The sequence below is a fragment of the Strix aluco genome, chromosome 1 (genome assembly GCF_031877795.1).
Source record: "Strix aluco isolate bStrAlu1 chromosome 1, bStrAlu1.hap1, whole genome shotgun sequence".
Classification (NCBI taxonomy): domain Eukaryota; kingdom Metazoa; phylum Chordata; class Aves; order Strigiformes; family Strigidae; genus Strix; species Strix aluco.
This window is the reverse complement of record NC_133931.1, coordinates 149156246-149169996: the sequence shown is the minus strand read 5'-3', so window position 1 is coordinate 149169996 and position 13751 is coordinate 149156246. Positions and strand designations below refer to the sequence as shown.

General features: G+C 38.2%; 1 protein-coding gene across 2 annotated transcripts in view; it reads left to right on the top strand.

Moving 5' to 3' along the window:
• The window catches only part of OSBPL10 (oxysterol binding protein like 10), a 120028-nt gene that overhangs the window by 19795 nt on the left and 86482 nt on the right, over positions 1 to 13751 (top strand). Inside the window, exon 1 of one of the 2 annotated variants that reach the window (XM_074839332.1) lies at positions 12099 to 12158. The exons of the other annotated variant lie outside the window; for it this stretch is intronic. Within the exon in view, the coding sequence (XP_074695433.1) occupies positions 12100 to 12158 (59 nt within the window). The 5' untranslated portion in view covers position 12099. Of the gene's footprint in view, positions 1 to 12098; positions 12159 to 13751 lie in introns of those variants that run through there. 2 annotated transcript variants of the gene reach the window in all.

Sequence of the window (13751 nt, the reverse complement as noted above, 5' to 3'; positions counted from 1 at the left end):
GGCCTGCTGCTCCTTAGTCAGACTGAACCGAAGTACAGCTAGGGGTCAGGTGTATTTGTCACAGACCCACAGCTGAAAATACTGCCCAGTGGTTTCCATGTAATGCTTGTAGCTGCAGAGGAAATGAATCTCTTTCCTGCTGGATGGATGGCTGTGCAAAGTTCCTCTTCTACCCAAAAACTGACACGGCTGCATTATTCTTTAGCTAACTACAACTCTTATTATTTTATAGGCTATACTGGGATGTGGTGCTGAGCACTACTACTGGTCAGTGACGGGAACAAAGAAATGAAGGTGACAGAGCATTAGTTCTAATGTGACACCAAATAGAAGAAGGCTAGTTTAGCTGAACTAGGTTTTTAAAGTGGAAATCATCAATTCTTCCTTGAGGAGGAAGAGTAAGAAATTACAAATAATTTTCACTTGTGCTTTCTAAGGACAGCTTTTTTTCACTTTGCCCAATCATGTTGATGGAACAATTTACTGAGATTTTGGCGGAACAATTGCTGTTTACTGTGCACAACTGCTGTGGACTGTGGTGTAAATGAGCAAGATGTTGTATTTCTATCTAAAAGTAAGTGATTTAGAGGTTTAAAGGACTTGTGTCTGATGTTTAGCCTTTTTTTTTTCCTTCATTTTAATTTACTGATCATAAAGGAATTGTACATATTGAGGAATACTAGAGCTACTTTGTGTATTTTTGTCAATATAGTAGCTTGGGAATGGAATTGTTCACATGGAATGCAAACAGTTATAAGAGGATGTCTGTGCTGATTTCCTAAGTCTTCATCCATGGAAATGCATCAAATGTAAATCAAGTTAAATATAATTTTTGGAAGGGTTTTAGCTTCTAGAGGAATGTCAAGTTCTTTGGAGTCTCATATCAGTAACTTACACAGAATTAAATATCTCTGACTTTCTTCCAAATAGCAATGTTGGAAAAGCAGATTAGGAGAAGATGTAAAACTTACTGCATAGTTAAGAGGGAAAAATGAACATGGCTTCTGTTTCTTTGTAGGCTTTTAAAATGATTTAGTAGTTACAAATTACTTTGCATATTCCAGTTGTTGCCTGCTGATATAATTAGCATGAATGCCTTTTTTGGTTTGGGTCAAGCTGGTAGATGGTGTCAGAAACGACCCTCCTTTGCTTTTGTGGTAGCTTGTACCAGCTGCTTTTATGACACCAGAAGATGAGCCACTGGTTCACCTTACTGCTGAATGGGGGAGACCCTCTCTCAACTGTCTTCTCCTTCTATAATTTTTTTCCCCTGGTTTAGCAAATCGAATTGGTTACCACTGAGTTTGAGCACTAGAGAAGACCCAAGGGATGGGTTGTGACCATGTAGCAGGGGAGGAAGGAAGGAAGAGGAGTGGTGATGAGCCCTAAGTTTTAACGAGGTTTTAACCCCACCTCATGTCTACAGCTTAGCTGGTTGTAACTCGTGTCTTGTAAAGAAAATATAAGATCTATAAATGTAACCCACACTTGGCAGTAAGGCTAGCATGCCAGTTTCGGAGGGAGAGGGAAGTAATCATATGTCTCAGTTAACCAAGGCCTGTTTCTGATCACTCCTTTACCACTCGTGTTTCTTCCTCACTCATTTAACCATTGTAGTAGAGGTTGTGAGTCAGTGCCATCAGCTGCTGTTGTTCATAACGTCATCTGCCACCAGCCCATCAGTTCTAGTATCACTGAGCACAGGACTTTGTTAGGGTTGTTTGGTTGCTGCTCCGCAGGGGTGATGATCTCTAGCAATGAAGTGGAGGGGAGCAGACAATGTGAAGGCATAACAGCTTCTCCAGCTACAGCATGCATTACTAACATGTGATTTGGAGCCTGCAGGTATTCAGTAATAAATGTGACGTAATATTTTAAAATGGTACCTGTTGGAAGTTTTTGAAGGTTTAGAATGCAAAAATATGTTCTGAGAAAGCACGCATAGAAGATGGAATGCCTTTACAGACTCATTTAGATTCCTGTGTACTTCAGAATATTTCCCTGCTTGCTCTACACAAATGATTTTTTTATTTTTTATTTTTTATTTATTATCTTGTGGTAGTGTTTCTGGCACATTACTCTTCCGGGAAGACTAGGGAAAGCAGGAACTAATTTCTTGAGGCTAATATGACTGGAGGAGAGCATCCTAGGTGTGTCTCATACATCACGAAAGAACAAAGAGAGTGCTTTTTCTGCATGCTGGTCCCCTTTAAGCATAGCAGGAATGATATAACTAGATCTGTACACAGTGTGCCTGGGAGTGTTGAATGTAGATTTGCATTTCCACTTGTAGGTTTACTTTTTCCATATACGTAGGTTTTTATGTTAGCAGGTGGGAAGACAGGAGTCAAGAGTATGGTATAGGGCAGAAATGAGTGAGAAAAAATAGTACTATGGTTATTCCTCTGTGGTTGAAAAATAAAACCCCAAGCCTCAGAGCATACACCATCACTTAGGATACTTTGTAGGGTTGGAAGTAGGAAAGACCAAATGAGAGTAACAGAAGCATCAGAATTATTCTCTACAGTTCTATCCCTGCTGATAAATGCAATAAAGTGCTATGTCATTAAAATAGCCCTCAGAGGGATGGTTTAATGAGATTTCTTGAACTGAATTAAGAGTATGTTGTCAACAAAAGGTTGACAACCTCCTTGAATACACCTCACTGCTTCTTACTCCCTCTTACTTTGCCATGACTCTGGTGTCCTGTTGATAGCATGGTAATGGAATTCAGCTCACTAAAACGGCAGAAAATTAACCTGGCCAAAAAAGATCTTAAACTAAGTATATATTGGGTGTTGATATCTTTCTTGTTAAGTACCCCAGCTTACATCTTTGCTGCTTCCAGTATGTGCTTGCTTTGGTCTACTGAAACTATGCAGCTATCAAGAGAAAATACAATGCTCTATGTAGCTTAGGAGAATGATACAAACATACTCTCAAAGTGTGGTCTCATGCTGGCTTTTCTGTTGATCACCTGATAGGCCTTGGAAGAAGTAACCAACTAATTCTTTCCTTTAAGGATGTGTTCAAGAAGTTGATGAACTAATTTTGGTGAGAAGCAGGAAAACACCCAATCTTCACTAGCCTAATAATTACCCTATAGTACATATAGTCCAGTGCAGGAGAATGTTTTGCTCTGGATGGTGGTTGGAAGTTTGCCTAGTAGAGTGCTTTATTCTTCACTGTAGTGTCAAATGATTCTTCAAATTTTTCTGTTTACTTAGTTTTAGGTAAATTTACTGAAAAGCTTTTGGCACATTCCACTGTTAAAAGTGCTCTGCTTGTCTACTCCTTCATCCCTCCACTTTGTTTCCTCTATAAATTGTCCCTTACTTGTTGGCAGCAGAGTGGTCATAGTAAAACTGAGGTTCTGTCTCCATAAACCATGACATATGTGACTGCTCTAAGTAATTTTCAGCAACATCTTTCTATTGAAAACTTTTAGGTTGGTGACATCTTTTTATTAAGAGAGTTTATGAATCCTATCTAACCTTTTATAATTAACGTTTAATAATTAAAAATGAGGGAAGAGCTAAGTAACAGCAAAGACACTTCAGTGATTTAGCTATTTTGTTCAATAATTACTATATACAAAATAGCGCAGATTTTATAGCACAGAATTTACAATTCAGTTCATGACTTAAGACACCTTTCCTGTGACTTTGGTTTTTTTTACAGTCTGTCTTAAAGCAACCTTGGTTTCCAGTAAGCAGTAAAAATGAATTGGAAAGAACTCCCAATGGCCAATTTGCTTGCATTGACATTTACTCCTTTTTATTTATATGCAGGTCAACTCCCGGAAGTTCCCTGACTTACCACTACAAACTGGTACTGTTGTGCATAGAACCATATTCACCTGTGAGGAACAGACTCATTAGGTTTCACCTACATAGATAATTGGTCTGGCTTTTAACTTGGAGACATGCAGCCCAGATACTTCCAGCTGAGAGATAACAGACTCCTTTTGTCTGTGTAATTGGCTCAAGATATGACTTGAATGATATTCCTAATTTCTGTTCTCTCCTTGTTGAATTGAGCAAAAAGCAGCACTTAAAGTAGCTGAACTACTCTGTAGCTACTCTAATTGAAGCTAGAGTAGTCTTGTAATTTGAGCTACTTCTATTTGCAGTCTATTGTGTGGTCTGATTACTTGAATAGTTTGCTTTATAATCCCACCTGGAGGTGTTTGGGCCATCCCTTGGTTTGTCATTCAGCAGTTGTCTCTTCCTCAGCTTCAGCGTTCATGCTGTTGTTCAGGGTCACTCTCTGTGCCTTTATTTGTTTCATTAATATTTTAGTCTCTGAAAGTATTTTATCTCCAGGTGAAATCCTAACATCAGGTCTGGCATAAAAACTCAGGGTCATATTGGTTGTCTTGTAGCTGAGTGCTTTTCTGTATACAGTCTGCAGTTCTTGGCAGCAAAAGGGAGCTCTAAAAGTCTGCAGGTGTTTGATGTATGAAGGTGCTGCCTCTAGATGGGACATAATATCCAATAACAGTAGTGCTGGGTTGAGTTGGGCTTAATTCTGAACAGTGAGGAGTACAGTTTGTTGGAGAAGAGAGAGGAAGAGTGGGGAGGCACAAGTCAGAGAAACATAAACCAACTTTGCCTCTGCAAATAAGGGTTTGGTTCATCATTGGTACACCATAAGAGGGAAGTGATACAAAAGTTTAGGATGGGGCCAGTGGAAGACACTGTGTGTGCAGTAGACACAGGGAGGTGTGTGTATGAGAGAGTTTACTGCTTCCTTCCTGCATTTTCTGTCCTTCTAGTATTAGTATCTGTCTCTCTTCATGTAGTTCAGAGAGCAGGCTCTAGTTGCCGAAGGAGGAGGAGAGGGGTGTGGGGATATATCAATTGAACAGATGTTTTTTCTTCAGCAGTGTCTTTCAGGGGGTGTGTATGTTTGGGATTGCCAAAATTTAGTAGCTGCAAATTGTAGAGAATTTGGATTATGGGTGATAGTATTTCGAGATGAAATTATGATTTAGACCTGGCTGACTTACACAAATTCAATGGCATGTGGTTTTCTTTAAACTTTGTTGTGTGGTAGTGCTGATACAAAACCAGCAGTTCCAGGCTCCCTGTGAGTGTGTGTTGTTGGGGCATTATATTAGGTGACTGAACTTGCTACTCTCTCATTATACTGCATGAGAACCAGGCTGTCAAATGGATGTATTTGATTCATTTATGGATGTTGTAATGGCAAGTACTGGAAGGACCAAGCTAAGGTCACATCTTCTCTTTTCAGACCTGAAATCTCCTGCAGAATGTGGCAAGTAGGAGACGGAAATCTCTGTAAAATACTGCCCTTGGTCAAATCTCACTTCATTATTGATCTGTCTTCATATATGACCTTACTTGGAAATGTGTTCTCTGTGTGTGTTTACATGACCCTACTGAAAGTAGAGACTGTTGAAAGAATAATATGTAATAGTGTCAGTCACTGCTGGACTCATTAGTGCTCTGAGCAGCTGTGTTCACAGTGGCTGCATTCAGGGCTGCCTTCTTTCTGATTACTTTTCCTTCAAATATGTCTGTGGGGTGCTTACATTTTCTTAGTATGTTTAATGTATGTGGTAGAGCCTTTGGTTCAGCATTTCAGGCTTCCTGCATCTGTTATTCGGCTTGTTGGAGAGTTGTATTTGTGGTATGTTAGGCCATCTTCTTAAACTGTTTATTTCATAATATATTTTGTAAGTACTCTGTGGAAGGTGAGCTGCTGCTGGGCCCTAGGCAATTTTTGATGTGAAGTGTGCTTGCCAAACCTGTCAAATCTTATGGAACCCATTGCAGAAAGCGACAAGCAAAAAAGTGACATGTTTTTATGCAAGGTCAAATATTTCTGTATTGCATATGATTTTGGTGTGGTTTTTTGTTACAGAAAAGAATAGGCAATGAGGTTCCTGGCACGGCTGGCTCAGTTTTGGGAGATGTTTAGAACTTTGTGGTGATGCAGCTGTTTGTTCAGCAGCAGTTTTGACAGCTGCTAATGTCAGTAGAGAGAATTACAAATAGCAATATGGAAAAGCTGCTTTCACAAGCTAGGTGCAATTGAATGTCTCATTATATATATATTTTCTTTATATTTTCTTTATTTTGGGGAAGAAAGACTTTTTTCAGTTTTTAGTGATCTCCCCCCCCGCAATATTTAGTTATTTTTTTATAGGTGACTTTTTTATGGTAATGAAAGCAAATTAGTCAGTTTTTCTCATTTACTTACTGCTTCTCACCTAGTTTGTGTGTAGGTCCTCCTAAGAGTTGTTTCTCTGGATAGACTTAAGGTACTTTCCAACTAGAATATTCCTTGACTAAACAAAGTGCGTGCATTCTACTCCTTTGCATCCTCTTGGGATGACTAGGTGAAATCTAAATCTTAATGTAAAACCCGCTTTAGCTAGATTTGGGGAGAACAGAAGAAAATGAAGAGCTTGATTTCTGATAGTTGTCTTGTTTATTGATAGGTGTTTTATTGCTAGCTGGGACAGACCAATAGTGTGTAAAGATTTGGAGCAGAGAAGCAGTTGTCCGTACAGGCTCCAGAGTAGGTCTCTGTAATTTTACTTTCTCAGAGGAGCAAAGTCTTGCTCCTGGATAAGGTGGAAAGATGGCACTGTGAGAGGATAAGCCGGACAGCTGCTTCATTTTGATGCCCAAATGGCTGCAGATGACTATCCTGTGGACCTGGCTTCAGTGACAACCAATTTAGCAGCAGTCTTATGTCATATGGAGCAGTGCCTTCCCCTCAGATGGAAATGGAGTTGGTGTGTGTAACTAGTTGTCTCTCTGTATGCTTCCTGTATCTTGTTTTAGAATCGCATAGAAGTCTTTCTAAAGCGTAATGCCCTTTCATTGCATGCAGATTATTGGAAGTGACATGGAAGTACTCTGTTCTTATTTTGGTTTAGACCTTGGTGGTTTTTCTTATGAAGGAAAATGCATTTTCTTATCTGGAAGCTCTTGTTTTTAATCTGTGACCTGAATCGAGATGAAAATAACATTGCCAGAATTAAGATTGCACTGGCCCATTTATTCCCCCAATTATGTCACTGCTACCTTTTTCTCTCTGATCTGCAGTGCAAAAATCGGAGTCTACTTAATAATTAAGTAGTAGTGAATTTAGAGCAAATAAAAAGGAAGGTGGCAAGCTCTACTAAATGACACAAAGTAGCATTGGGCAGCCAGCCAGTTTGGGCTGTGAGCAGTAAGTGCTGTTTATGGTATCAACCTCGACTGTGTACCTTTTGTTTATGTGTTTGCCCCTAAATTGCAGTTGTTACCTTACAATGTGGCCATGTTGTGCTAAAGGATAGATTGGTGTGATGAATGTACTTTTCCACAAATCTGTATGACTTCTGAGCCTGATGGGTAAAAATGGATGCATTATTTTTAAGGCTATTTTTCCTCCCTCAGTCCTAAAAAGCAACCCCTAAGCAAATCTATTTGAAATTAGAAAATGAATATTAATATTTATCCTTACTGTAGTCTCTTCTTAAATAAAATTTGGGCAGCATGTCTGTTGCTGACTATATAGAATTTCAGGCCATAGAAAGTAGTTATCATGGCAAGCAGAAGTTGATAAACTGATGAGCTGGTCAGTAGCAATTGTTTCTGCAGATGCCCAGAAAGAAATGATGTTTTGGTTCGTAAAGTGGGCTTGCTTGTAAACTTGAAAGATTGACTGGGACATGACAAAACAGGAAGGGAGATTTCTCTTAAGATTTTATTTGTGTGAGAGTTCTGTGGATGTTAAAATCATGAAGCGCATGATGATCAAAACCAAGCAGTCCATCTATTAGCTGTGGATAATACTTCCTCTATTTCTTATCTCCATTATAGATATGAACATTTCTAAAAGTATCCAGCAAATTGTAGTTCAGCTTGACTGATATGCAATTACAATAATGCAGAGAAATTATTATTTTAAAAATCCAGTTTTCATTCAGAGACGCTCAAAGTCAGTAAAGCTTTTAATGAATACTGTGGTTCTTTAAATTTTCTTATGTTAGAAAATATGATAAACTGAGGAACCTCAATGCATAAAGGACGTTAAACAGTTAATGAAATGTAAGCATGTTTTCCCAACCACCTGTCTTTAAATGACAACTTTAGAGATGATTTTTAATAATAAAGTCCTTGACTGTCAAGTGTGTATGCCATGCTTTATCTTTATTGGCATGAATAATTCCATTAATCTTATGGCTTATGGTAAAAGGAAGAAAAAAGAATTAAGCAGTTGCATAAATGTCATCTCTGAGATGGTCTAATAAGATAGAGTTTCCTAAAAGTGAAATATTTCTGTGTGACATCTCGTTCAGTTACTGGAACCATAAACTTTGCTTTTCTTTGACACAGTCATTTACCTTCAATCCTATAATTCTTACCTAGTTTTTTTAAACTACCTTAAAAAAAAAAAAGAGAATTATAGAGTAGTATGGTTCCCTACTCTTGAAAGTGTCCTCTTTTTGAGGATTATGGAATCAAGAACATGCCCTGACAGTGACTGGAGGAAAATTGGGAAGGAGTGGAAAACGTGTTTGGAAACTCAGAAATGTTGAGAAGAAAGTGGTAGAAAGAGAAGGTAGTGAAATTCTTCTGTTGGTGAGCTGCTTCTGTTCTTGAGCTAATTTGATGCTGAAGTGTGTAGTGGAGCATAGTATTTGTCACATTGGAATAATAAATTCAGCAGTCTGAGAAGGGGAAATACATGAATTGTTACTTTTCTAATATGATAGGGAAGGTGACATTGCCTATCAGGGTTTTAAATCAGGGTGAAGACTTCGTGCTGTTTCAAATCAATGTATTTTATCTGAACAATTCACATTTTTATGGTTAAAGCAAAATAAAAAATAGATCATAAAGTGCGTATTGTGAGACTGGTTTAGGAGAAAAGGTGTCTGTGGAAGAGCTAAAGTGGTGTTTAGAGCAAAAAGCTCCTCTATCCATCAGTGAGAAAGTAACTGGGGAAAAGATCTCCAAAAAGCTAAAACCAAGGCTAGCCTGCTGTAAAAACCCAGCATGCCTCTCCATCCAGAAGTAGTTGCTGTGTTAGGTCATCATATAATGAAAACCATTTTATTGTTTGGAGATTATGGAAGATTTTGTCTTTAGTCAAAGGATTTGTCTATGCTACTGTGCAGTATTCGGGCATCCATACCAATCTTAAACAGATGAGCTCTGGGATTACATACAGTCCAACTATGAAGCATGGATTCCAATGTAGGCTAATTTATGAACCCAAGGAAGTAATTAATACAATGCTGCTTTCCAAAAGAGGTGAGCTTTTTAGCAGATTGAGTCCATAATTGAAGATTTGACTGGGATTGCAGTTGTCCAGTTGCAACAGTCTTTGTATAAAAAACCTCTATCACATTGTGAGTTCAAATTGTAAATTGTACAAAATCTAGTCCAGAAAACTGACTTAATTGGGGAAGAAGGGTGTGGGGAAAATTTAAATCACTAGGAATACACAATGGAAGGACTTGGCAGTCCTACCTTGAAAACTTAGTGGGATTACAGAGTAGTGAAAACTTATTTCAGATGGTTAGTTTCTCAGACGTGTTCAGAATAAGGGGAGAAATTTTCTGCTGGGAACATACCTTTGGGTGCATTGCAGACTTGCATCCGAGTGACAGTTTCAGTGAGCAGTGCACCATGTTATGGATGTGCAATTGAATGCTGAAATGCCTAGAAACGTTTTGATTTGGTGTTTTTTTTAAAGTGTGCATTTCCACTGGATAATCTGGAAATGCTTAATTTGACTGGAAATGGGAAAATGAAAATTCTTAAATCCAGTGAGGTGAGTAAATTACATGGGAAATGTTCATATCATGTGCTTCTCCTATTTTTGGGTGTCTTTTTTTAACTTTTTTTTTTAATTGCCTCAAGCTGGGATAGTGTTGGAAATGTCAAATTTTCTCATGGAAGACTTGTATAGCTGCTATTCTCTGCTGACAAGCTCTGATGGGAGACCATTTTAATCTACTATATTACCAGCATTTTACCACTTTTTAAACCATAGTCATTGCTTTTTCTGAAATTCTTCTTGAATGGGGAACGAATAATAAATTATTATAATATACAATTATTAATATAATTATTACTATAATAAATGCTCATATGGGTGAATGCAAAATCCAGTTGAAATAGTTTATTGGTACAGTGGTGGATTCTCTCTCTTCCCCTCTAAGAATTCGGAAGGCAACATAGTTACACTGCCTAATATATCATAGTAGTTCTGCCTGACTTTTTTGTTTTTTTAAAAGACTGTAAGGTGAATGGATAAAGGGGATATGAATGAAACCTGATGAGTGTGTAAATAATACATATAGTTAACAGAATTTGTAAAACTGAGGATTTATTCTGACAGTGTGCTGATTTTGAAATATGGGAAGTAAAATAGAAATCAAGTGTAATCAGGCTATATTGACAAACTCTTGAGTAACTTAAAAAAGTCTTGGTAGTGTCAGACTGTGGGATTTTTGTGGTTTTGTTTTTTTTTTTTTACTTGATAGAACAGCAGTAAAATTCTAGTTCTCTGGGTGTGGCTGAATGTTTTATATTGTAATTGATATGCATTTGGTTGAACGGCAGAGGGGAGTATCCTGGTGAATCCCAGGAGCTTGAGGGAGGCTGGGCCAGAGGAGCAGGAAACCTGTAGTCTCTGAACAGATTTGAGTTTAAAGTGAGAAATCCAATTGGACAAGGCTTTTCCTTTGTAAAATGGCCTGCTTTTTCTTCCTGTAATTTTATGTCTACTTTGAACAGTGCTTAAGCAGTTAAAACTTCTTAAAGCAATAATTTTCTAGCTTACCATTAATTTAGAAAAAAACCCAGAATTATGATTTTGTCCAATTTTGGAATAGCAGAAAAATTTAGCTGTCTTAGAAGTATCTGTCAGTAACAGTTATTTCATCATTTTTGTATAGAACTAATTGTTTGTGTGTCTAGTACAACATAACTGGACTCTGCTAGCTCTTATCTGACTGTTCTCTAAAGCAATTAATTACATGAATATGACATCATGGGTAAATGTGTGCTCTGTGAGCAAGGCCAGTAGAGAAACACAGAATAAGGTGGCAAGATAAATCCCTTCTAGAGGTTAGTGCTGTTATATCCCTGGTGTTCAGAACAAATGGCTTTTGGAACTCAAGTTAAAAGATATCCCTGTCGTTTTGATACAGTTACATGGGGCTTCTAAAATGGGACACGTACCATTCTTTTATGTTCTGCTTTATATATATAATGCTTTTTCATCCTTTGTTAATGAAGGAATCTGGTCTCCATTTCTTCTGCGTTTTTGTGATGGTCTGACCTGGGTCATCACTTGGTCTGTGATGCAAGAAAATGTTTCTGAAAGCTGCTTCTGTTTCTTCTGTCTCTTTCTGTCCTCCCCCCCCTTCTCCTTTGTATGAAGTCTTGTGATGCTTGGTTTGACATTTAATTCTTTATTCCCTCTTCTGGCTTTTGCTATCTTTTAGCAGTTTTCAAAGTGCATTACCCCCCCTCCTTCTCTTGTGAGGCTGTAGTTGTCTGTGCAGTTTACTCCTGTCTGTATTTTTGTGTGATAACACTGTGTGAAAGGTGAAGAGGGGAGTTGTGCATCAAACCATAACTCTAGAAAAGCAAATGCTTGGTTCTGTGTGATATGAATAGTGTCAGGATGCCTGTGAAAAGTTCCTGAGCTCTCCAGAGTCACAGGAAAGCTGTTTTGTTGACTCGACCAGTTTTTGCTGGGCAGTTGGGACTTAACGGTTCTGTAGATACTTCTCTTTTCTTGTATGACTTTCAAAGTTAGCAGACATGGAAACTGGTTCATCTGAGATAAGAAAGAAGGCAGGATACTTGAAGAGGGCGGATGCTAAGACTTGTGAGAATTGCTTTTTTTTTTTCTTAAGATTATTGCTTGAGTTGCACTGGAAACATGTCGCATGCTTTTACAGGCAACTAAGACATCACAGGTACTGAAAACTGGAAGTACAAGGCCAATGATGATGTTCTGTGTTTCTGAGACTCTACATAAAATAGGTTAGGGTTGGCGAGAAGGTCAAGTTAACACTACTGCTGTAGCTGTGATAACGAGGATGTTGGAAGGATGCTGTCTCTGCATGGATGGATTTGCAGAAGTTGCTGCTCTCTGATGTCATTATCCTGGTAAAGGTGTATTCTGTACTCGAATGGCTGGTTTCCTTCCCTGGGGTAGCTTTATGGCAATGCAGAGCCCATCTTTATGGAGCTTACACTCATTCTGGGAGTGCTTTGCTGGTCTAGCATACAAAGGTTTCCAAGTTGAAGTGCTTGTAGTGTTTATGTAGCTTAATAGATTCTGTTCTAATAGACTTAGAGGAACTTTAATCCCTGAATCCTTTGGTCTTAATAGGAGAAGAAAAGATGATTTTTCTTGCCTCATCTTTCTTTTTTTTTTTTTTTTTTAAAAACTGTTGTTCTTCCTTTTGTTATTTGTAGAGTGGTACTGCAGTAACCACAATGATGACTTCTAAGGTAGTAATCGATAAAAGATGGCCTGATAACAAAGGCTGAAATAAATGATTTGTACCTGAGTAATAAAAGGACAATGAAATTATAATGAGGATGGCACAGGCTCAGAATGGACATTGCTGCATATAAAGCCTAGACTTGATGGCTAAACCCTGAGAGTTCTGAAAAATTGTCAGTTGGATGGAGAGAAGCACTAGCTCTAGGGCTGTATAATTTTCTCAGGGATGCAGCATCATTTCTGTTCTGTGCTCTGCTTTTTCTCGTGAATATGTAACAGATATTCCTAAAATGGACAAGGAAAACTGAGAATGAGTGAAATTAAAATTTACAATGAAATGTGCAAGTCTGACTTTTTTAATTGTATGTTTTCCGATTCTGCTGTTTTCATGTGCAGTTAAGTGTATCATCTTTCCCTACTAAGCAACCTGAATAGGAAAAAATGCTTTGTAAGTGGGAGAGCAGTATTGTAAAATCATTTAAAAGTCAAACTAAACAGGAAGGTTATGGATTGGTGTAATACAAGTCGATAAGGTAATCTGAAATTTTGGCAGTTTCCATTTAAGGCCTCCTTATTTTTAACACTACTATGGAAAACATTGTGGTGGTTGGCATTCAGTTTGCCATTTCTTTAGTCCTTTTTTTTTGTGGTGAAGATAAACTGTAGAGGGAAGGTGAAGAGAGGTGCTTCAAGACTACAAAAGGGAGGCTTTCCATTTGTTTCAAGAGGGCAGGGATGCAGAGGCACTTATGGGAGATGTGGGAGAGAGAATCAAGGCAGAAGTGAGGGCTGTAGTGATGCACTGGTTTAAAATTACTTGGGACAGGGGTTGTTAATCTGTAATAATTTAAAGAGAATTTGATCTTTGTTTCGTTGTGCAGGCAGTGGCAGCAGAGAGTTATGCATAAATCTGGCAAAGGTAGGTTGCCCAAGCAGAATGTCTGAAGCTCTGTAAATCGTAGGTAATGATTGCTTCCATCATGTCTGGGTTTATTTAGCTTGAATAAAGAGATGAGCACAAGAATACCAGTAACTTCAACAGGTTGTGAAGACAACCCTGGAAATACTCTGTGATGGGAAAGCACAGAGGTGTTCTGCATATAGGGCTATTGAAAATGGGCTAAGACAAAATGCCACTTTCAAAACAAAGTAACGACCTGAGCAAATTTGGGGTGTACAAAGCTATAGAAGACTGAATAATCACAGTTTCTGAAATACTGTACACAAATTCATGAGACTTATGCTAATCC